Source organism: Melozone crissalis, unplaced genomic scaffold (assembly GCF_028551555.1).
Source record: "Melozone crissalis strain CALT ecotype California unplaced genomic scaffold, PUWL_Pcris_2 ptg000008l_1, whole genome shotgun sequence".
Classification (NCBI taxonomy): Eukaryota; Metazoa; Chordata; class Aves; order Passeriformes; family Passerellidae; genus Melozone; species Melozone crissalis.
The window spans coordinates 9,853,835-9,878,991 of NW_026535786.1; the positions used below are offsets into that span (position 1 = coordinate 9,853,835).

At 48.7% G+C, this 25,157-nt stretch overlaps 1 protein-coding gene across 2 annotated transcripts in view; it reads left to right on the top strand.

Moving 5' to 3' along the window:
• The window catches only part of GAB2 (GRB2 associated binding protein 2), an 87,038-nt gene that overhangs the window by 32,464 nt on the left and 29,417 nt on the right, over window positions 1–25,157 (top strand). For both annotated transcript variants that reach the window (XM_054269884.1, XM_054269885.1), the window contains exon 2: window positions 20,075–20,375. In XM_054269884.1, coding sequence (XP_054125859.1) covers window positions 20,114–20,375 — 262 coding nt within the window. In that variant the 5' untranslated portion in view covers window positions 20,075–20,113. The remainder of the gene's footprint in view (window positions 1–20,074; window positions 20,376–25,157) is intronic.

Sequence of the window (25,157 nt, forward strand, 5' to 3'; positions counted from 1 at the left end):
ACAGGTCCATGCACTGCTGTCATAGCTCCTTTGGAGATGTCCCGCTGTGGCCAGCAGGCAGCCTGCCCACAATGAGCAGGGCAGTGAGGTTATTCCAGCAGCTCTGCCTTTAAGCAAGAGCTAAGCGCCAGATCTGGGAGGATGCAGGATGATGGGGATGTCTGAACTCTCTCTGCTGAGGTAAAAAATGCTGGTTGAATTCTTCCCAGAGCACTGTGGGAGTAACAAAAAGCCATGGAAGGGGTTTTAATCTCACCTGGAACATTCATGTTCGTTCCTGATGAATTTAATGGTGGAAGTAGGGGCTCCTTGACTGCCATGAGTGGATGTGCTCGATTCTCTTTAGCCCCTTGCCACAAGCTGGGTCTTGTACTGGCTGTTAACCCCCACTGTTATCCATTCTTCACATCCTGCACTGTGAGGACAGCCATGGCCTGGGATAATTCAACATTCTCTTTCCCTAATAGAGCAAGAGGTCAGGAATGGATGAGCAATGCAGAAACTTGCCCCTTTGGTGCAATTTGAAGGATTCTCCTTCTCCTAGTAAATCCCTGTGATTCCAGATGCTTTTTTTTTTCCCCATGCAGCTTTCCCTTGTCTTTCTGTAGCTGTGTAGAAGAGCTGAAATGGGGAATTGTCTCAGGTGGATGCAGCTTGACACAACTGTCTGGCACATTGGCATCCATCAGCCCATCAGAAACAGGCACAGGAGTGTGCCAGGCAGAGCTCAGCAAGTGTGAGTCTCTTTTCCTGATGGAAGACAGAGTAGGATGAGGCATGAAGATAGCCCTCATTGCTGAGCATGAGCAGGGGAAGCAGGCCTCTGGCTGGCCAGTGGGAGCCCAGCCCTGCTAAAACTGAGACTGGGCTCACTCACCTTTCACCCTTCCTGCCCCATCATCCTCTTGGCATGTCCAGCATGATAATAAATTCAGGGATGTTAAGTGAAACAGCTGTGGATTTGCAAAGAAGCTGAATTCAGGTGTTTTCCAGGAAAAGCACTGCCCATGGAGAAGTCTGGGTTTGCAATCTCGCTGCTTGGAGGGATGGAGGCATTGGGTTTGCATCTCCAGGCATCCCTTGGGAAGCCCAGTATCCCACCCTGAAATCCTTTCCGAGCTGGGACATGAAAATAAGTGAAACCTGTTTAGTTGTTACAGGCAGGATTTAATCACCTTAAATTATTCTAAGTGGATGGGGAGGCATCCTGTGATCTCCAAGCCAAGCAGGTCACCTTTAATTTCCTTTTCCTTCCATCAGTAATGCTGGTGGATGGGTGTTTGATTTATTAAGCGCTGAATAACAGGGCTTTGGTGTGTATTGCTGTCAGAGAGATAAATAGGGCCCTTTGAAGGCAAGTTTCAGGGAGATGGCCGTGGCTTTTGGAATATACATATCCATAAAGCAATGCAGGCCGCCCCCTCGCTGGCCATCCGCGATCTCTCAGGCTGCGCACGGCTCTCCCCATCCGCCCTGGGCCTGTAACATGCTCAGAGTGATGATCCCCACCGTGCCCTGCTGGGAGGATGATTAATGCTTGCAAAGTGCTTTGAGAACATCAGATTAGTAGGACAGAGCCTCATTATTATATTAGCAATCACCGGATCCTTGGCCTTTTTCACTCTCGGCGCACTTAGAGCCGCATCTAAAAGCCAAATGCTGTTTACTAGCAAACCTCTCTGCGTTTGGGTGCTTTGGGGAGGGCTTTTTGTGTTGTTCACAGGTTTATTTTTAATGATGCACCTGTGGTCCAGACTCCTCCAGGGTCCCTACAAACCACTACCCTGCTTTTCAGGCAAACACTGTGAAGATTAAAAATAAAGACCACTGGGTACTCACTGTTATAACTATAGAAACCAAATATTTGCTTCAACTATAAAAGGCAGGAGTGTTTATGAGTATGAGGCAAAAAGGCATTTCCAGCCGAACTGGAATGTATTTTAGTTCTGCAGACTATTTATAGATAGGCAGTCACTCTAAATTTGAATCTTCCCTTCCGTAAGCAATTTTTTTGTGCCTACTGGGATATATCCTCGTCTGGGGTTTAGCAACATCACTCCAGGGTGTCCAAACAGTTTGGAGTCACCTTATGAGACATGAGACGTGGTGACTTGTTTTGGGGGGTTTCTCTGGCCGTTCTGTGAGGCCACAGAAGTTAGCTTGAAAGATGAATAAGTATTTCCTTTGACTACAAATTAAATATTTTAATTTGGAGCGATTGTTTTAACCCGTCTAGTGTGAAAGTCAGTTTGACTTTGAATGGAAAAATCCAAATATAGTTATGAAATGCCAAATGTAGTTATAAAATTATTTGTTTCAGGAGCTTGGAAGGGAAATTCAAGGATGTTTTTGTCCAACAAAATCGAAAAATAATATTACACAGCTATCATGAATAAGCAAAACATTTCTTGCCATGTCTGTCCTAAGACTTCAGCTAAAAATCAGCCCTCATCCCTGTGCTTTAGATTTGAAACTGCTAGAGATGGAAGAGAAAAACAGGGTGTAGGTGGGGAAGTGTGCTCGTTGAACAACCTGAAGACCTGCTGGGAACAGGGCTGTGTGTTGTTAGATACCACATGCCCTTGCCTTGGTGAGCACCAGCATCCAAGAACCTTCTCATTGTCGGCATCCTCAGGTATAAAACCTGACATAAGGGCTGTTGGTGCTTCTCTGAGCCCCATCATGACACAACAGGTGCTACCGAGACCTGAGAGCAGCTGTAAGGTCAGGGAGCTTCAGTAATTTACATGGAGAGACCCCAGCCCCAGTTAGCAATGGTGCTGAGTGAGTGCCTACATTCCTGCTCAGCCTACTCTGTAAAACTCCCTCAGTGATTTCTCTCTTGTCCTTGGTGTTTACACCCTTCAAATATTTGCAGACAGTTGAGTTGCCAAGCCCCTGCTAAGCTGCCGTTAAGCCAAGCTAAACACATGAGCTCAGAAAGTCAGTCTCTCTGGCTCCATGATAATAGTTTGCTTTGTTCTTCTCTGAATTTTCTGCAGTTTATTGATACTTTCCTGGGATCCTGGCACCTGAACCTGATGGTGATACAAGAGGTGCCATCCTAGAAGAAATCCAAGTGATGGATAGGAAACCCAGGTGCCTGTGGCATGCAAAGCCAGAAGGAGAGCTGGGTTTCATAGGGTCTAGGTGCTTCCTGGTCTTGTTTGACTGAGTGCAGACAGGAGGTGGCCCCAAGGCCCCTTGGCTGAACCCAGGGACCAGCTAATCAAGGCCAGCTGTTAACCCAGCTCCACCCTGTTCACTACTAATACAGGACCAATCTTTGTGGAGCCCAGTGGGTGCCTGTCTCATGGTCCTTCCTTGGGCTCATCCCTCCTGTCTTCTCCTTAGTGAAGTTATCTGAAACTGAGCTTTGCCAGACTCAAACCCTTCTGAAGACCTGCAGCATCAAGGGGATCTTCAGAGCTTGTCTCCCAGCTCACCTGTGTGTGTGGGGGCTGCTTTCTCCCATAGGAAAAACCCCTGTTAAATGTTATCTCTAGACATAATCAAATGGTCTTGCTGGCAGATATTCCCAGTCTCCATTTTCCCATGCTCCTGCTGTTATAATCTCTCACTTGATTTTGCTGTCTGTAGCAAGGAGACATCCTTGGCTTGGTGTTGAACTTTCTTCTGCATCCTGGGATGCTAAGAGTGGCTATGAGGAGTGCTTGGGCTACACGTGGAGCCCACCCTTGCTGTGAAGGACAGCTGTTCTCCAGTGTTTTCTCAGGGTGGAGAACCCAGCAGGGTCTTCATTGCTCATCCTTGCTGGTGGGAGGGTGAGGAGGCCACGTGTAGACAGGTCAGGGATCCATCGTGGGCTTCACTCCTGTTTACACAGCTGCAGAAACCACTTGAGCTCACAAAGGGCATCCACAGAGCCAACACACACCATGTGCAGCAGGGCTGCTGCAGCTTGGTGGGGCAGCATCAGGCTGGACTGGGAATGCAGGGATGCACAGGGTGTCCAGGAAGTTCACAGCAAATGCAAAGCATGGGATCCCCTGCACACCAGGAGGTGATGTAATAAGGAGTGCCTTCCCTCAGACTCTTGCAGAGCACAGAGAATATCCTTGGAAAAATATATCCTTGGAAACACCCAGCCAGGGAATCTGAGGTATCAGGTACCGGTGTAGACTCCCCATTTTTCTTTCCCAAACCCAACAGCCTATGCAGGTTGGGGCAGAAAACCCAGGTACTCCATGCATTCTCTAGCACCGCCAGAGAAGTGCCATATTTTATTAATGTTGCTTTTTGAAGATGAAATGCTTCCAAAGGAGTTTGTAAATAGGGGCCTCTGCAGGAACATGGTGCCTGTTTTATCAGCTGTAGGTGCAGTCCCTGATCGTGGCATGCCCATGCCCACACCCTGGTGCCCTGCTCACTGCTGTGAGCCAGAGATAACTGCACTGAAATATGGAGGGTTGTGCTGGTGGGGGAGACACGCCATGTGTGTCAGATAAGCAGAAAAATTTGAATTGAGCACCCTAAAACAGAGGTTAAGCATCTTTCAACGTCACTGTGCACGGACTTGAGCCACCAGAGCAGCAAGCTCAGTCTGCTCTGCCAAAGAATTTGGGGACAAAGGCTCACAGTGAGAACTGGACCTGTTTTTCCCTGTCAGTCCATGCAAGACAGTTCTTACAGCTTCTGAGCAAATCACTCGGAGAGACTCCGTGCTCCCTTTGGAAAGTATCTGTGGCATTCCATGACCCCAGATTGCTTGAGGGACACCTCTGAAGGCCACATTTGGCTCAGCAGGTCAGGTCCTTCATGAAGGTTGGCCACAAAGAACATTTTCTTCTGGCCTGCCTGGTCCAGACACGGTGTTCCTGTTCCAGGATGGATCCCAGATGTGTGTTAGCATTACAAATACATCTCAAATCCCAGCTGCCAAGTCCTCCCACCCCCATCCAGTCCATCATCTAGAGAGATGATTAACACATCCTGCAATAAAACTCATCAGTTACTGCTCTTTCCACCCCTCTTTGCTGCAGGTTCAGGTTCCCACATGCTGTTTTCTACCTCTTGGTTTGCAGAACTGGTGCAGGGAGAAAAATTACTCCTCAGCCATCATATAACTGCACTTTCCACTCCCAAAGTATTTTTGCAGATGCCAGTTCAGTCATTGTTTTGTAACATCCTTCTGTGTCTGAGTCTTTATTTGATGCTTGGAAAAAGGTGGCCCAACAAGGTAAAACCCCATTTCTCCAGGGTTTTTTGACAGATTAATGGCAACTGCAGAATCGAATCTTGCAAACTCCTACCTCCCAAACTTGTGTTCGGCCTTCTCCTGTAATTTATTCTGTGCACTCCCATTCTGTGTACTTCTGCTCATCTAACACCCAGGATATGTTATGAGCTTTATGAAAGTAAGAATAAGCAGGGGTTAATGTGTTCCATGTCTATCTCCAAGGTCCTTCTTCCAAGTAATTTCTTTAGGGATGAAATTTCAGATACTTTTAAGGTGTCCTCATGAACCTTTCTTTGCTTGCTCTCTTAGTATCAAAGATATTTGGCAGTCCCTTTGCTTGAGATAAAGAGCATCACATGAGATGAGCCACAGAAAAGCATTTGAGCTTTAATATACTCCCTAGCAGGAATATGGTGTGATGGTCAGGGCAATGAGCAGGGCACAGGATGGAGCTCTCAGTCCCTCCAGGTCTGAAGGCACCTTGTGGTGTCTTTTTGTCATCGCTGCACTTTGCAGGTGCTTTGTCAGTGATGAAAGCAAATGGAGCTTTTGTGTCCTCTCTAATAACCTGAGAGTCCTGTGGAGCCTGAGCACTTTGCAGGCTGCCTTTCTGTGAGGAGAGCAGCTTTATCTTTATGACACTAATGGAAAAACAAGACCTAATTACAGCTAATCCTGCTCGTTTCACTTACGGGGCTACTTTTGGTGCTGAGTGGTGTTTGTGCTGTCAGTGTGGCTTTTGCTCAGCAGTGCCCTGCTCCTCCACATCCCATACGATTTACTTTGAATCAGGGATTTCTGTGGAGCAAATCTAGTGATTCTCATGCTAGAGAAACACAGGAGCAGGTAAGAGGAGAGTCTGGGTGTAGGTCTGGACACCTTGGAGTAGAGGATGACCAGGATGCACCTTCGCTGCCTCATGAGCAAATCCCACCACGTGTGGATGGGTTCGTCCAGCACCCTTCATCATGTTTTCCATTTAGGTCGTTAGAGGAGGCAACATGGAGAGAAATCAAGGTTTCCTTCCCGAACCCACAGATTCAGGGAGGGATGAGCACTGCCTAGGAAGCGGGACCGGGAAGTCTTGTTTCTCTGGCTGTGTCCATTTGGCATAAAGGCTGAATGTTTCCTTTGTGGTTTGGTCTGTGAAGGCTTGTGTCTAGCCCTTTGCTCTCGTGCCAGGGAGTCCCAGCACTTCCATCCTGGAGCTGTCTCACTGAGACAAAGGACAAGAGTCTGCACACAACTTCCCCAGCTCTCCCTTTCGCCCTTCTGACCGTTTTGTGTTGGAGTGGAGCATGTTTAAGTGGGTCAACAAAGAGGTCGTTTTTCCCAGTGCAAAGTACCCTAATAAATTAACCAGTGAGAATTTTAATAATACATGAAAGGAGAGAGGTTTGCTGCTTTTGGAAAGGCTTTTCAGCTATTGATGGGGTCAACAGCTGGGTCAGTGGCCGTTGGGATTCCAGTGGAGGGAGAGGTGGTGGGCATCATCCTCCTCCAATGACCATATCTGTGCCGAGGGACAAAACAGAGCTACCCCTGTTTTAGTGCACTGATACAAGTGTTGATATTGGTTTTTGAGCACACATTAGCAGGCAGATGGAGGAACTGCTATGGAGTGCTGGTAATGTGGAATTAGTACCCACCCTGCTGTCCACTCCTTTGAAGCCTGAGGCACACAGGCATCAAGCTGGGCTTCCAGCTGGGTTTTCAAAATGAGCAGTGTTGTGTGATCAGTCAGGGGAAACCTCAGTTGTGTCTGGCTACAGCCATTTTTAATGGAATCATTTACATTTGAGGAGAAAAGGCTAATCCACAGAAGCCTGGTAGATCCTTGGCTGTTTTTCAGCACCTCAGCTGATTTACTTCCCTTTGGCTGCCTTGATTTTAAAGAAGTCATTAAATAAGGCAATATGTCACCATGATCTGAGGTTATTTTTGTGCCCTGTCCAGCCAGATGTGTGGCCATTCTTCAGGTCAGAGTCAGAATATTTAATATTCTCAACTGTGCTGTTGGTCAGACTGGAAACAGGAATGACCAGAAACCCTGTAGCATCCCAAATATACAATTGCAAGGGCTTCTATAGGCTCTAATTTGTAGAAGACAATAGTGATGTGACCATTCATTATGAGTAGGTTGTCTTTGAGTGGGCCAACTCCTCGTCCATTTGATCTTCTCATCATGTTGACTAAACCATGCTACTGTTTATCAAGTGACCTATTATGCACTTGAGTTCCCATAGCCAAATAGAGTATATGAGCTCAGGAATATCTTCCTGGGCTTTGTTTGCTGGCAAAAGGCAAAGGCTGGGGCAGACACGTGGTTAATCAGGTACTCTGCCAATGCCCAGTCATCTACTTTGCAGCACCCATTAAACCTTGGTCGTGTGCCTTTGAGGTGCTGCTGCCTTTTGGGGAAGGTCTTTCCTCGTGAAAGGGAGCCACGGGCTTTCCTTGCCCTGTTCTGGATTCTTTGTGGATGGTCTCTGGAGACTGCCTCTGCTAAAGCCTTCTGCTACAACCAAAACTCTCAATGGCCATCTTCCCTTGGTTTTTGTAAGGGTTCCCATCACTGAAGGGCCATGGATAGGTTTGAAAATCTGGTACTTGAGGAAAAGATGAGCAGAGCAGTATGAAAAGCACATGGAGGTCCAGGAAGCAGTGGTCTTCTCACTTTTCCACCAAAGCATGGCAAAAGAAGACAACAGCTTTCCAGATATGGGGAGAAACAGATGAGATTAATCCTGACTGAGGGATATACTTCCAATCCAGGAGGCAGAAGAAATGTTCAGAAGGGACTCCCTAGGCAGCAATAGGTTGATGCCCAGAATCAATCCTAGGCCAAGTGCTGGAGCCCACAGGTCTGCCAGTGTCAGGCGAGCTGTCAGGAAATGAGGGCTTGCTCCATACAGCCCCAAGCACCTGGCAAGTGAGTTAGAACCTGGCAGATCCCAGGAAGATGTCACCCACAAATGGGGCTCTTCTTCATGCTGTTTTTCAGGGATTAATACAAGTCTTAGCATTTCCCTAAGTGAAGCAGATCTAATGGCTCCTGTGGGGAGAAGCTGCCAGTGGCACAAAGGGTAATGAAACGGTAAATGTTGAAGACAAATTCATCAGACAGGGCAGTCTGGATCACTTGGCAAGCAGAGCACATTTGAAAAAAATATGTTAGAGGACAGCCCAATGCAAAATTGAACATCAAAGGAGAAAGAAATAAGATTGTTCCTACAGAAAGGGGCAGTGAATCACCAAATGCAGGGTTTTCTGGGTTTGGTAGAAAGAAACTACAAAATGTGAGTTGAGGCTGTGGCAGAAACAGCTACAGTGACCTTTGATGTCTAAATGAAGGAGTAGGAGGTGCATTTATTTCTCCTTACGTGCAGCAACAGCAACATGTGTTGGAGTAGCTGGCTGCTAATGTTGATGCTGAAGAGGAAGAAAGGAAACATGGCAGTATTGCAGAAATGGTGTTTAGCACAGAAATTCATAGACTGGTGGCTGGTTCATTTCCTGGAAGAGATGAGGGGTTGGGAGAGCCAGGTGTTTGTGATACTTTCTCTCTATGAACATGCTAAGAGAGCTCCAGTCTAGTGGAAAAGGGCATCATGAGAGCCCCTTGCAAGATGTCAAACCCACAAAGTGACAGATTGGAAGCAACCCCCTGCTTGTTGTTTTCTTTCTGGAAGTGGTGGCTAAACATGAGGACAAATGAACGGTTAATGGGGTCCATATGGGCATAAGTGTGCATTTAATTAAAAGCCTGTGATATAAAAGAAATCAGTTTACAGTCAAAATAATTCAAGTTGGAAGGGACCTTAGGAGTCCTGAACTGCCTGAATCTGTGTTTCTCACACATATGGGGGAACTTGGAGAACATTTCCTTTTGTAGGCACCGGGTTGTAGAACTGGAAATGTTGTGAGGACTCAACACAGACCCCAACCAAGTGTTGTCATTGACAGATGTTTTGGCTGTTGGGCACATCTGAAAAGATGTACCTCACTGTAGCAGGCTTGAAACCAGCAATCTACATATTTCAGCTGGCCACTGTCAACCAGCTGTGCAACAGGTAAGATCTGGACCCTTGCATGGTGCAGATTTAGGGCTGTCCCCATATGTACCCTGAATTATCCCCCACTGCCCTCCAACCCATTGCCCTGACTGCCTGAGCAAGGTGCCTGTCAGCAGGGCAGTGGGCAGGGCTGTGAGGGAGAGCCTTGGGGAGTGTCTGTGTGTGTGTGTGCTTTCTGTGAGTGTGAAAGAAACCAGTGAAGCCCCCAGCAGGTTTCAGAGGGGCTTGACAGAAGGATGAAATAATTAAGTCTCCATGAGTTTCATCCAAAAGGGTGAGCTGTAAGAGGAGAGAAATCATTTTTACCTAAGGAAAGGCATTCACATGAGCTTACAATGTTATGAAGCACCAGGGAATCCACTCATTGGGGTGCCCTTTCAAGCTGCAGGAATGAACCTGAGGCCCTAAAATCAACTAAACCATAAGAATCCAGCTGATAGGTGACTGCCATTGGTGCTGATCTCTGCAGAGCTGTCTTTCTTATAGCAGCTTTTGGCTCCATTTCTCATTTTTGCCCACATTTAATGTGTTTGGCTTCACAGCCTCCTGCCTCTCTGTCTTGCCAAAGTGGGAACACCCACGTTTCCCAGAGCAAAGCAAGGGCACCATGTGAAGCCATGAAGGCTGAGCTCTGCCGTGAGGGTTGGTGTGAACAGTGTTGCCTCCCTTGCCCCTTCCAAGCCTGGCACATTTGAACATCCACAGAGGGTCACTCTCAAATCCTTTCAATGTGGAATGTTGCACAGTGGTCAGTGAGCCAGCATCTAGGCTGGCAAGACTCCCTCCTCCTCCTCCTCCTCATAGTATTTTCCCTGTTGTTAACAGTTTTCATTGCGGACATCCATCATCACACATGGTGGCACTTGGTGACCTTGGGGGCATTTTGTTTCTCTGACCTTGTTCAGTCTCCAGCTGGGGCCAGCTAAACTTGAATCCTCCTGAGCACCCTTCAGCAAGGTCATTGCTGTGCTGCCCAAAGGGAAGTCTCCTTTTGTGTGCCCCAAGCCTGGCTCCTGTTACTTTCCTATGATATCCTGTCATTCTTGTCTTGGGTGAGAGGGAGTAGGTCATCTCCATCACCCTCTCCCTGCCACTGGGGATTCCTCAGCATCTCTCCTGTGCTGACAGTTTTCCAGACCTGTCTCACTAGTTCCTTGCAGAGAAGCCATTACAGCCCTTTGGTCTTCCTTGTTACCCCCTTTGTGCCAGCAGCTGTGATGTTGGCCCTGCCACCCAGACAGCTACCATGAGGAGGTGAAAAGGGTTGTCTAGCAGACTGTGAGTTCAATATGAGCCAAATCAGGCTAATTTCTCTCGTTGCAGAGGTTAGCTGAGCTGGAAGTAGTTACAGATGATGAGACAGCTCATTAAAGTGGCTGAAAATTAACAAGCCTCAGAGCTTTTCTAAAATTAGAAATCATCCCTGGAAAGGCAAGCCAATCCCAAATATCCTGCTACATGCCAGACTCCTTCAGATGACAGGAAAAACATCCTCACACTTTACTATCAGCTTCACCCCCATGATAGCTCCAGCTCATCCTATCAAACCAAATTGGGTGGTGGTTTTTGCTGTGCAGACAGCCTGTTAAACTCAGAACAGTCTCAGTATCACCTTGTAAGGCACTTATTCTGCAGCCTTTAAGCAAAGGAAGTGGCATGCCAAGGGAAGGGGAAGGCATCCTGACACACCTTTCATTCCTGATATCCAATTCTAAGTCCATCTGTACTTCCATCCGCCTTCACCTGGGAGATTGAGGGCAGAGCAGTTATAATTACAGGATTCACTGCTAGACCTGACATGGCTGTATATCTCCAGCTGATTAAAACTGAATCTCAAATTGGCTTTTTCAGATTCTTTTCTCTGTTCAAAAGCACTGCTTTAATTCAGGCTTGCTTTGCAACACAAGCAGTGTTTAGAGCTTGAAAAGGGTTCACTGATAGGGAATAGATAGCAGCCCCTTCCCTGTCTCCCTCTGGGTCTCATGGATGCTCATGGGTGTGGAACAAAAGAAGCCCCAAAATGCAATGCCCTGCCTGGAAATTTTCTCTCAGCCAAGCCCTGGTGAAAGTAAACCTTGTCCTGTCTTGAGCATCTTCCTGGGTGTCACAGAGGGCTGGCAAGAGGTGACACTGGGTGGGAGAGCAGCCACAACCTCCAGGAGAAGGCAGAGGGGACACGTGCAGTGCTGCTTTGTCTCATGGTGCCCTGTCCTGGAGTGACTGTCACTGGGCACTCATGGGGTGACTCATCTGTGCAATGAGCTTTTCATGAGCAGAGGCTGGTGTACATTTGCCAAAGAAGCCTGGGGCAGGAGCTGTGGCTCCTGCCAGCACAGAATGGGTGCTTTTGGAGCAGATCCCTGTTCACAGAATCATAGGATGGTTTGGGTTGGAAGGGATCTTAAAGACCATCTAGCTCCAACCCCTCTGCCACAGGCGACCTTCACTAGACCAAGTTGCTCTAAGCCCCATCCAGCCTGACCTGAAACACTTCCTGGGATGGGGCATGCACAGCTTCCCTGGGCAATCAGGGTCGGAATTCAAGGCAGCCCAAAGCTAGGGCTGAGGGAAGGGAAATTGCTGACAATGCTCTGGAATTTATTTTGCTCTTGCAGCGGCCAGAAAGCTAGAAAAACTCAGTTATCAAAATGCTTTGCTCCAAGTCATTTATTCATGCTGCGTTCCCATGTCCAGCCCTACTTGTGTAATGGCCGGGAAGGCTCTTATCAGAGACTGATACCAGAGTCTCAGGAGGGAAAAAAAATCTCTTTGCTTTTGCTTCCAGAAACCCAAACTTGAAAAAGCAAACTAAACTCTGCTCTTGCTCTTGGTGTGCTCACATGGCACAGGCTGACTTGCTCTGGTGGGTTGGTCGGCCCTTGAGCACAGGGCTGAGTGCAGCCAGTGGTGTTAGCTGGCTTTTGCAAACAGACCTGGAGAGCAGCAGCCTTGATGTGCATCATGTAAAATATGCATGGCTGTAGTATCACAATGTGTATGGCAAGTGAAATATCACATCACAGGCTGCTGGAACATCCTGTTTGGTTGTTGCAGCCCCGTGTCCTGTCAGCCTTCCAAGAGGCCACAAGGTACAAGCCTGGGTGTCCTGTAGATCTCCAGGGAGCCACTGGCTCTGTCTATCCCACACCCCCTCACCTGCCTGCACCCTCCTCTGGCTGCTGCTCCTGTGCCCCACAAAGGATGTGCCACAGCAGGGCGGTGGGAGAGATTCCAGCAAGGAATAACAGAGTGGAGTACAGAACAGGGCTGAATAGCAGGAAATAATTCCAGATAACAAAATCCATGCACAGCAGTAGGAATGCACTGGAGGCTCTGCACATGGACCATTTGCAGCCAGCCCTAAGGCAAGAGCTGGGCTCCAGGTTCTTCCTGTGAACCCCTTGCTTTCCTGGCACCTTCACACTTGTAAGGGCACTGCTGTCCAGCTTTCAGCAGAAGGAATTATTCAGAAAAGGGGGACTAATTGCTTTAGTCAATGAGAGTTGAAAAATGCCAGTGCTGCCCATTCCCACGCTAAATGCTGTGGGTGGATGTGGAATGGATGGCTGCATTGGTCCTACAACAGGACTCAGAGTCTGAGTGGCCTCATCAGGTCTCCATATGACACTCTTCACTGTGAGTGGACCTGATTATGGAAGAGTAGTTTAGATTTGGAGGTAACTGAGGTCAGAAAAGACCTTTGGAGGTCTCTGAACCAGCTCCCACTCAAGACAGGTCTAGCTTAAAGTTAGGGCCCAGTCTGGAGGTAAATCATGGTACTCCTGGTCTTGTCCAGGCAGGTTCTGGCCATCTCCAAAGATGGACATCACTCACCCCATCTGGGTTTTTTGTTGTTCTGCCCCTCATTGTGAAGCCTTTTCCTTACATCTAATGAGACTTTTCCGTCGTGTCTCATGCTATCCCCATGCTTCTGCCACTAGAGTTGGGTCCATCCTTTCTGCACCCTCCAGACAGGAGCACTCCTGGACCTCCCAGGGTTTCCCTACATTCTCAGACAGTCACAGCTTGTCTGGTGGTGTAAGTACAGCCTCACTATTTGGTATTTTGTTTTTCCATCCCATCCTTAATCAGGCACTCCAGCATCCCATCAGAAATGCTGTCAGTGCCCCCACGTCCAAGAGAGAAATCTTTATTTTCCTAAGATTGACCATGCAGCACAAAGCTACTGAAATCTTTCCAACCAGAGAACTCCCCTAAAATAAATATGAAGGGAAATGTTTTCCACATTGTGTCACTGCTGTGTTGCTCGTCCCGTTCACAGCAGGCAGAGGTGGGGAGCAGATCCTCCAGCTCATCCCAGTTTACCTGTAGCTCTGAGCCATCCCACTCCCTTCCTTCTCTGGTAGCAAACATCTCTGATGGCAGGAGCTGTTTATGAAGCTTATGGTTTTTTAAATGATCTTACAAATAAAGAGGCTGTGTTTGTGCCTCTCCTCCTTGAAACCCCCTCTCTCACCCAGCCGTGAGTGATGCTCGGTGCAGGATATCTCCTGCTGCCTCTGCTGCCCTTGGGTGGATGTCACATGTAGTGATTCCACATGTGCTCTGAAGCCTAATTACACCTCCAGGAGTGGGAAAAAAAAAAATCCCGGGAGGGAAGGTCAGTTTGACAGCCTGAGATAAGCACTGGGTTGGGGTTTTCTTTATTTTGCATCTCCTTCCCTCTGTTCCTGAGCAAGGAGGGGGCTCTTTGTGCCCCAGCAAGGTTTCCCGTGCCCCGCAGGCTCTCACAGCTGCAGCGAGGTGTTATTAGCGCTGCCAATCACGGCTCCCGGAGTGGGGCTGGTAATGAGCCCACCCTGAGTTCCCTGATGAGCAGGGAGCAGCCTCCATCCCTCTGCAGGGTGCGAGGGCAGCGCTGGGAGCTGCCTGTTCCCAGCACCACATGGAAGGGTGAGCCGGCAGCGGGCAAGGAGAACCACGGGGGATCTGGAGGGGCAGGAGTGGGGCTCAGGGAGCTCTGTTTGCCCTGGGAACTGGGGCTGTGTGAGGGCAATCAGTGAGCATAATCACCTGCATAGACAGAGGGGGCTTGCTTGCTGCTTACAAATCTACTTCCAAGCCACATTTCCTTTGAGTTAACACTTACACAAGGAGGGGAGAGGTGTTCTTGCATGAATAATAAAACCAGCATCCTCCTGTCCATCAGACGAGATAAAAAGCCCCTAGGGACACAGAGGAAGACAACATTATTATACAGGTCACCAGTAGGTTATTCTGCAGTCCTCCTGTATGGGGCTTCGCTGGCAGAATGTGGTAGCACCAGGCACAACAGGGGACCCTGTTCCTGCTGCAGGGCTTGTGGAGGGGTGGGCAGCACAGGATCTGCCCCAGTGCTGGGTTACAGAGCCCAACAGCTGTAATTCTTGCAGATGGCAAAACCAGCACACCACTGAAGGACCCAAGCCACCAGACACATGCTCTCGGCACACCCCCGGTATCTCCATTCCCCTTTCCCAGAGGTGATCTTGCCAGGATGGGCAAAGTGGTGGCAGCCTGGAGGGGGCATCAGGGGGACACAGTGGATGGGAAGAGCAGTGGGACCTTTCCAGGTGTTGTGGTTTTCTCATGTGCTCCTGAAGTGTGAACTCCTCTCTGGCACACCAGCTGTGAATGGAGCCAGAGGGAGTATGTGCTCAATGGGGTGCAAGACTAATCTGCACTGCAGAGTGAAAACTGTGGGGCTGGGACAGACTTCTAGCTTTCTATGGATATGATGGCACCTCCATTGGCAGCTGGTGGCCACAAAGGCAATGACAGGTGCCATCCTGCACCCAGGGCCTCTCTGGTTCTGGGCAAATCTGGGACACAAGCACCTGCTTGCCCTGCTGTGGGGTTTCCTGCTTGAATCACACAGTCCCCAGGTTCATCTTGGTGTGAGAAACTTGCCTGATGTCATGGCTAGGTCACTCATCCTGCCTGCCAGCTTGGATTAGATGCTGTGATTTGTGTCAAGTCAGATTTTGGAAGGTTTATTTCACACTGCTGGTGTGCAGTGCTGGTGGGCATGAAGTTGTTGTCAGGGGGAGAAGGAATAGGATAGAGAGATTTCCTGGGAAATATACAGGTAGTTCTCTCTTCTCTTCTCTTCTCTTCTCTTCTCTTCTCTTCTCTTCTCTTCTCTTCTCTTCTCTTCTCTTCTCTTCTCTTCTCTTCTCTTCTCTCCCTACATGTGCTGTAAGAGTGTGGTGGTAAAAATATTAGTGTTTCAGATTAGAGAGATGTGGCTCAGAAGTTGATCCTAATTGAAAGAACATCCCTTTCAACCCAAAGCTAACAGTCTCTGACTGTTTCAAGCTCCTCACTTCGAAGCTAAGATAATACTGGATGGGCCACTCCTACAGGCCCCACCAAGAGCCATCTCTCCATGTTGTCTCTATTTGCTTCCTTCTCACAATTGTGGCTCTTGGCAAGTTCCCCTGGAATGGATAACTGGCTTTACTGATATTTAAATTATTATTTTCCTCACCCCTTTTATTTTTTTCTGAGGCAGATTATGGGCTGGATCTCTGTGTTCACTTTGCAGAGAACAGGGGAGCAGAGAGGAAGATGCTGTCTGAATGTCCCTCACTATAACCATAGTTAATAAAGCCTCTCTCTGGGCTGTCAGTCAAAACACTTGGATTATTAGGCTCTTGGAGGCCCCAGATTCTCTGATGCCACCAGCTCTGTGACTGCATTGCACCATCAGGACAGCCATGGGGGACACGAGGGACCTCGCTCCTGGAGCAGTGGGATGGTATCTCCTGCCACACACAGTGATATCTCAGTTGCTCGAGAGCAGCCACCTTGTTTGGTTTGGCTCTTCTGGTTCCTCACCCAGCAGATGGAACAGGAAGGGTCCCAACCACTGCCTGAACATCCTTGCTAAGTGCACTCAGCCAGTGAACCCAGCAGCGCTGCCTCACCTCTGCCAACCCAGCTCCCCATAAAACAGCCAGCTCCAGGTAGCATCCAGCTGGAATTGCTCCGTTTTGTGAACTTTAACTTTGCCACTGCAAAATTAAAGTGAGGTGGAAAAAATCTGAGCAGCAGCCATGGTTCTCAGTGCCCAGGGAGGATTCACATGGCAATAGGAGCATGGTGGGCACTTTTTCTTAACAAAGAAGTACTTGCCAAGTGTCAAAATATTTCTCAGTGACATTAAGGGCCTTTGGCAGCTGTAATTTAACCGTGAAGGAACCTGATGCCAGCAAAGGACTGCACAGCTGGAAATTTGTGCTGCAAAGCAGCGTTTTATGGCTGTTAAGCTGTTGGCCTCTCAACATTGTAAAGCTGTTAAACAAACACAGCCCTTGGCTCACAACACGTGTCAGGGAGGCACAGTGTTTTGGCAGGAGCAGACTGATGGCAACAGGGACTCCAGAAGAGCTGTGATGAGGTAGAAATAAGCAGAGGAGGAAAATTCAGGTGGAGGATGAGATGCCTGTGTGCCATCTCAGCCTCATGCTGGGAGAAGGTGGTCATGGAAAAGAGTGTGTAGGTTCACATGGAGTTGCATCCTCCCTTGGTTTGGCATCAGATAAGATTGCCACACACGTTTGGATCCCATACATCTTACCACTGTCATAGCTGCTGGTCAGTAGTTGCTTAAATCACTCTCTTGCAGGAAGGTGATATGCTAGGGAAGCCTAAATGTAGAAGGTTTGGATGATATTGGTAGTTTTGACTGGGGAAATAGGTGTCCCAGGAGGATAAGCCACATGCTGCATATAGTGACATGTTGAAGCAAGCTGCATTGGTGCCAGCAGAGATGCCCCAAGAGCAGCCACAGCCTGGCAAACACAAGGTGAGCCCTGGTCCCCCATAAAGGCACAGCAAATCCACAGGGAAGAAATAAAATACACTTGCTGAGCCCAGCACTCAAAAATTCAGAGAAAATGTCCACAAGAATAAGTAGATTCCTGTCTATTTCTTGACTGTTTACTTCCACTCACTTCTAGCAATCATTGCTTATTCCTCTGGCTTGGAAGCTGATCCTAGGAGGCAGGAACAGCTGGTGCTGCTGCAGGGGAGTGTGGTGGGAGATGCCTCCAGCTGTGCTGCCTGCAGCCACCTGTCCAGGACAGACGTTCCTTAGGCTGCTGCCATGAGTTCTTTTGCTGAGTCAGAAGCTGTATTGCAAGAACACCAGTGACTCCTTGTCATCAGGAGGGCACCACACAGACATGGACAGGGTGGTCTTCCCAAGCCTGTGGGACTCCTGCCCTGTCCAGTGCTCACACTCTCCAATGGTGCTCCACCTCCTGAAGCTTTCCAGGACATGTTGTGCCTGTAAGACCCATCCTTTTGCAGCCAGCCTATGTTAAAACTTACACAAAGCAACCAGACTGTGCGTGTTACACTCTTTTCTCTGCCAGATCCTGACTGGGTGGTACTTTTCATTGCTACCAGACAGGCCAAAGAGAACTGGAGGAGTTGTGGTTCTCACACTGGTGGTAAAAAGAGGGGTCGTGGTAGCATCATTCGTCTTGCTTGCAGCATTCCCTCCTGTTTTTTCCATGAAAACTCTAAATTCTCAAGTCTGGTTTCTGCACTTTGTGGGTTTTGTAATGCAATGTCTCAGCCATGAAGGGAGGCTGCAAGACTGGACTCTAGATGGTTGGAAAGCAACAAGCTAAGCAGCAAGAACTGGTGCTGGATGTCTGCATTCAGGTGCTGGTTTCTGTGGTTGCACAACTCCATCTTCTTGCAGTCCCTTCACTGATGCATGCCCATGTCTTAGTCCTGCCAGGTGGCTGCAAAGAAATGACTTGGTGTTAACAGGAAGAAGCTAATGGGGCATTTACCACCTAGAACTAGGAAAAAAATGTTCATAGGTTTGTTTCCCAGTGATTTGGGTGATCCATTTTGAGGAGATGGGCTAGTAAATTATTGCTGCTGCCTGATGAAATTGGTTTTTCCCTCCCTGATGGACACAGCTCCACTGTATCTATTTTGTCACTCAAAAGCAGCCATTTTGATGAGAAGTGGGTGAGATTAAGCCAAAATCTGCTAGCCTTGCACGTCCTCTTGCTAAGCAATTTGCTGCTTCACTGCCTTTGGAAGATTGCACTGAAGTTGCTTTCCTGGCACCAGGAGCCGTTTTGAGAATTAGTGCAAAACTAATTTGATTACAAATCTCAAAGACATCAACAAAAGCTATTTTTAAGCTTTTGAGAAGTATGGTCTGAATCAGACTGTTCAGGGAAAACACCACAGGAGCTTCTTACCATTATTTCAGTGATGAAATTCTCCAAAACTGTGGGATCCTGGTGCAGTTGGCTGGCTGAGATCTAGCACGTGCCCATCACCAATATGTAAAGCTTGTGCTCAGCACCTGGGCATTCTCATGAGGGACCCAGCACACTGCTTGCCTCGGTGCCTCTCCTGGGTTACTGTAGGTGTTTGTTCTTCCTTCTTAGAAATATCGTGTGCTTCCTCATAACCAGACCTCTTATAATCATCAGAACTCCAAAGCTGGTTATATATAAAAATATAAATAGGGTAAATCGTATACAAAAAGCCCCACTGCCAGAGCCAGAACAGGATGGTGGGGATCACATCTCCCTTGACATCCTCTGCTACAAACTGAAGTCTGTGCCAGGTAATGCGGGAGCACTGGTCACAATTCACATCATGCTTATCCACATGCACCTCTCCTTTTGCTGACTTCAAAGACACCCTGAACAAGCTGGTTTAAGGACTTTGCTTAGAGGTAATCCTTCCCTTCCCTATGCCATGGGAGCTGAGGCCTCTGCAAGGGAGCCTAGCTCTGCAAAGGGGGGCAGCTCGAGGTGGTCCCTCAACCCTGTTCATCCCTCCCACAGGTGCCATGATCGTCACACAGAGCACACCCCAAAGAAACAGTCTGCTCACCTCATGGGATGGGGGGTTGCACCTGCACCATTTTCCCTGTAATTTCAGTTGTAGCCTTTAACATGTTATCCTTGTGGCTATTCCCCCTCCTGTGGGCTCCCAGATGTGTCTGGCATGGGGAAGGCAGCAGGGCCACAGCTCTCAGGGCCAGAGCTGATGGCTGACATTTGTTTTGCTGGTTTGCTTCAAGCTCCACAACCCCCTGAGTCCATTCCGCAGGTAGTTTGGCCAAGAGCTGCTGTCAGCAGTGCTTGGAAGAATCAATGATAACCTTTTCCTTTGCTAGGGAGTTGCCTACATGCCAGGGAGCAGAGGATGCTGAAAAACAAATGAAGCTGGGATTCTCCATGGATCTCCCTGGCATTATTCGTGATATTTAAAAAAACAAACCAGTTGTCCTTTGGTTTTATTAGTCTTTCTATTCTGGCATTTAAACAGAGATTGGCATGGTCAGTATCTGCAGACACATCCTATGATGCTCCCAGGGATTTCTCTGAAGGTTAGGACACCCAGGATGCTGCATCTGAAGTGCCTCAGTTCCTCTGAGCTGCTGGAAGGCATTTTGACAACACCCAGTAATGCCACTGCACAGATCACGGAGAGAAGGGCATTTGGGTCCTGGAAGCATGTCTGGGCTGTAGGGTAGGAGCAAGGTTCCTCTGAGCCTCAAGACTGGCACCTTTTGGGGTCATCTTATGCTATGATGCCATTTTGGTATTTAGTTCTCCTGGATTTCAGTATCGAACTGAAGAACTGAGCTGAGTCTATGCACCTCTTGCAGGTATGCCTGAGCAGCTTCCCAGAGCACCCCATGGTGGAGAAGTGTCGTGTCCCTCTGTGTCACCCTGTGCCTAGCAGTGGATTTTTGCTCTCACAGATGCAGCAGTGGCGTTCATGCTTGTTGTTGTCTTGGTTTCAGGCATGGAAGAAACGCTGGTTCGTCCTGCGCAGCGGTCGGATGAGTGGCGACCCCGATGTCCTGGAGTACTACAAAAATGACCACTCCAAGAAACCTTTGCGTGTCATCAACCTCAATTTCTGCGAGCAAGTGGACGCAGGCCTCACCTTCAACAAGAAGGAGCTGCAAGACAGCTACATCTTCGACATCAAGACGAGTGACAGGACCTTCTACCTGGTGGCTGAGACCGAGGACGACATGAACAAATGGGTCCGCAGCATCTGCCAGATCTGTGGCTTCAACCAGTCTGAGGAGAACACAGGTACCGTGAGAGACAGGTCCATTGCTAAGAGCATCTTCTCTCCTGTCCTCCCAATGGGCCCCAGGCCTCCTTCAGATCAGACCTGTAGGAGTGGGGTGCAGCCTGCCAAGGGTGGGGGGGCTGAAGTGGGAAATGGATGGACATGTGGGAAACAAGGCTGGGGGGGCTGAAGTGGGAAATGGATGGACATGTGGGAAACAAGGCTGGAGGGGCTGAAGTGGGAAATGGATGGACATGTGGGAAACAAGGCTGGGGGGGCTGAAGTGGGAAATGGATGGACATGTGGGAAACAAGGCTGGGGGGGCTGAAGTGGGAAATGGATGGATATGTGGGAAACTTTCATGAGGCTTTCCTGCCTTTGACATCTAAAGAGCTTTCTAGGGTATTGTGAGAGCCAGTCATTTTTATCCTCCGTAACTGTAGACCTTTCAGTCTCTTACAAGAAGTTAGTGGTGTTTGAGGACTTTTTTAGCTGCAGCCTTTGTCCCTATCCATCACCAAAATCCCCTTGAGAGTGGTGGGAACCAGCAGTGAAAATCCCCTTTGTTCAGACATTTCAATCTCTTGATGGAGTAGGGGGAGAAGCTTTACTGGAACCATTTTCCTCTCCACTGCAGTTTTCCCTGCTGGCAGGCTGTCATGTGGAGGACAGACATACTCTCTGCACCTGCATCCCCATCTCTTTACTGGAACCCTCAGGGAAAGCACTGGGAGGGAGGAAGGAAACCTCCAGGTAGTTTATGTGCGGTGAGGGGACCTGTTGTTTGAGTTGTGCTCCACCATCCAAACTCGATTGCACTTGGGAAAGACTCTTCATTAAGCACCGGTGAGCTGCCTCTGCTTTCCCAGCACCACAAGGACACACATAAAACCTGAGTGAGATGGGTTGGGGAAGTGAGCGTGGCGTGCAGCTTTGTAGTCACCTGCCCATCCCATTATCCGTGGTAGCATCTCTGGGTACCTTTGCATGTCTCATCCAGGGGACTGCAGGCCTGTGCTCTGTCTGCATGAAACTCCCCGTAACAACGTCCAGCTTGAATCTGTTTTGGTCCCTCGTGGAGCAGCTGCCATCCGCAGGAGTTGAAACCCTGCCAAGAGCTTGTCAGGCAGGACAGCAAACAAAGCACCGCAGCAGCGCGGATGCAATCTTCGCTGACTGACGCATGAGGCAGGATGTCACCTTGGCAATGGGTGCACAAGTGGCAGAAAGGATCCTTGATAACGTCGCCAGCCGCGTCTTTCAGGGAAAGGTCAGGCTAAATAAATCACATACCGTTCCAATGTCAGCGGTGCGGCCCTCGAGGTTCAGCAAAATTGTTCAGGCCCCTTTTTTAAGAGCTGTTTCGTTGCAGGATTTTCCATTTTGCGTGCGTTCAGCTGGGGGAACTGTTTTTCTTCTCATTTAGTAAAATGAGCTTTCAGCCCAGCAGCAGCAGGATCGATACGGGACTTCAGTGAAATATAAATCTGGGCAGCAAAAGGAAAAACAATCTCCCGCTTGCAAGTACATCTGTCCCAAAGGGCACACAGGGATCATCAGGCTGCAGAGATCCAAGCACTATTCCCTGCAGGATCGTGGAGTGACATCAGCAAAAGAGGAACAAAAATCCCTATTTGTAACAGAATCACAGCTCATTAGTGCTGTAGGGAAAGTACCCACTTGAAACAGTACCCAGCTGCCAAAGTTTGATTTTCTGAGTAAGCCAAGAAAAAGCCTGCAATGGCGGATGCAGCAGATGTGTCCAGATGCTGCAGCAGAGATTGAACATGAATTATTCAGTGCTGGCGCTTCATTTCAGTCCTTGCCGAAGCAGTGACCCCATGCTCACCTTTCCTTCACCATCCCTGCTTAGTAATGGCAAATAAATCATCAATTTCCCAAAGTGGGTAATGTTCATTTGAAGAGTCCATGGCCTGAGGCTGGGTGAAGAAGTTGAGGGGTCATTGGAGCATGATGGGTGTCGGAAGTCTTGTCCATTTTGGTGTATATAAGCTCATCATGGGGTGCATCCTTCGTGGGGTGTCAGTTGGAGGGAGTAATGAAAGAGTCGTAGCAATGTTTGTAATTCTGCTGTGCTGTGCTCCCTCTTCATCACCTTCTTGAAGTCAAGGGTGGATGGATGAGAGAGGAGCAAGAGTTTGTGCGAGATCAGGACAGTTCCTGGGTAGAAACAGAGCTTGGGACACTTGGCATTTTGTTCTTGGACCTTCCTCCCCTCATCCTCAAGCTTCTCTGTGCCTTGTTGTGGCCTCTGCCTTGGAGAATGAATGAGTTGGTAATTGAATGAACCAAAAAGGGGGAGGAAAAGGTAACCATCATGAGCAGGAATAGCTCCATGCTAATTGTAGCAATTAATTAACTAAATCTGCTTCTCCCAGCAGAGAGGCAGTGCGGTGGAACAAGATCAGGAACTCCCAGGGAAGCCACTGTGCACATTTTTCTGGTTGTACTTGTTCCTGGGTGTGTGACTGCTTTATACAGGCCCAAAAGCCTTGCTGGGTCTGGCCCCACAGCCAGGCTGTTCCCATCTGGGCTGTTCTCACATCCCAGCCAGGAGAACACTCCATCACCAGCAAACACATTGACTGCAGTTGCCATCATATGCTGAGTTGCTGCCTTCTCGAAGGGACAACCCACATCAGCTGAGCCCCAGTCACCCGTGACTAGTTTGCTTATAACCCAGTAGAGGTGGAGGACATTAGCTTTTGGGGCAGTTTGAGTAAAAGCCTGTTGAACCAGCTCCCCATGATGGTAGGGAAAAGGCAGGGTAAGAAAGCCTTTTAGCATGATTTAGTAAGCAAATGAGCAACCTGGAGTTGCAGTGAGGCAAACCCTCTGCACCAGTGGGGGACCGTGCTTAGGTGCTACCCACACTCCCAAAAGACAAAACAATTAAAAGGCAAACAGATTTGCACCCTTTGATGCTTCTTTCCGTTTGCAGCTCAACGGGAGAGTGTAAATTTTCTGTCACTTGGTTTTCGCATTAGTCCTTCATGTTCTGTCTAGACAGGGGGACTCTCAGGATTAAGGAGGCTGGACTTTAGGGCGGTTTAATGTCATGCTATGGCTCACTGCTGGTTTGCTGATCTCCAGCTGCATTATACATCTGGTTCAGCGGAAGGAAGCTCGTTTCAGCCTCGGGGGCCTGGATGTCAGTGAAGCAGAGGGTCCTGCCGGCTGTCCCAAGGAGCAGCTGCTCAGCAAAGCTGCCCCGGTGGCTTTGTTCCCTGCCCCGACCTAAAATAATTGCAGAGCAGCACGATTACATCTGCCAGGAGAAGGGAAATTAAATTGATTCTGAAGTGTTTACGCAGACTGTGGCAAAGCTCTTTGTTTCTGTTAACACCTATTTACTTTGAGAGCTAATTATGATTTTTGAACAAGCAGAGCCTCACAGGATCCTGGCTCCTCTGCGTGTCTGAGGAAGCCAGCCATGCTCAAGGAAAGTAGATTTGCTCCTGTGTCAGTGCTGCCTTTACACTGCAGTTTGCCCTGCTGCCGCCTTGAGTGTCCCAAGTACAGTGGGGGGAGACCAGCCAGGGACCCTGGGCCACAGGCTACATGAGAAAGGCCAGCACGTGGGTATTTCAAACCATCAGCATTTTCCCTGCCCTAGTGGGCAGGCAGCCAGGGCTCAGCTGTGAACTGGATTTTCTCATATGCTTTGTTTGTTGAAGTTAAAAAAATACCAAATCCCACTAAACATATCTCATGTGCCATTAACCCTTTCTGAAGCTGATGCTTCAGCCAAAACCCCTCCTTGTCCCATCCCCAGCAGGACAGAGGTGCAGCTACAGCAGCTTGTAATTTAATTTCTCATGAACCAGTGTGTGTGCCCATGCAGTGAGCATGTCCCTGCGGGGGCCCTGTGCAAGATTTAGTTATTTTGGAGTCAATAACTTTATTAACTTTGTATCAATTTACTGTGCCACCCTCAGTGGCACCCTGGAGCTCCTCTTCTACCTTCTCCATGGAAGAGGGGCTCTTTCAGGGGCTTGGATTTGTGGGTGCTGACCAGACATGGGTGGGAGTTTAAAAGCTTATTCATGCACATCATTATTGCCCCTGTGCTAGAGGTTTAACCCAGACATGAAACCAGAGAAGGGAATATTTGTGTGTAAGTAAATGTTCTTGTTTTGATCTGAAAGCTCCCTCCACTTGGAGAGGGTGAGGAAGCCGTGGGAAAAGGATAGGATGGCACTGGGCTCCTGTCCTGATGGGTTGTGTCTGGCAGCAGTAGCCTCTCCCACCCAGTCCAGGCATGTTATCTTCTTTTTTTTTTTTTTTTTTTTTTTTTGTCCATCTGGGATTTAATTTCTTTTATTTATTTCTCTACTTTGCTCCAGGGCAGTTCTGGGTTCTGGCTAAGTCCCCACTCCATCTCCAAGGCGTGGTGTTGGTATTTTACATCATGACAGGGAGCAATCCCAGCAATATCTCGCTGAACATAGGTCAGGGCTGAGCATTAAAATTTAATGGAGATGCGTCTCTCCTTCCTCCTTCAATTCAGACATGCTCATTCTAGCAGTTTAGTGGATCAGCCTCTGGATACCACTCACTTTCTGCTCACACTGGTGAGATCTGCACCCCACCTGCCTGGGTGTCTTTGGCTTGGTTCTGCCCCAGACCCTGCACCAGTTGCCCCATTCTAGCCCATGAGAGCAAATTTATTGCTCTCACTTGACTTGCTTGGGCTGGGGGTCCCACATGGGCCACAGGGTGGTTGCCCCTCAGCCTGCTGCCTGCAGGTCTGTGTTGTGAGTCCATCTGGCTGCTCTGGC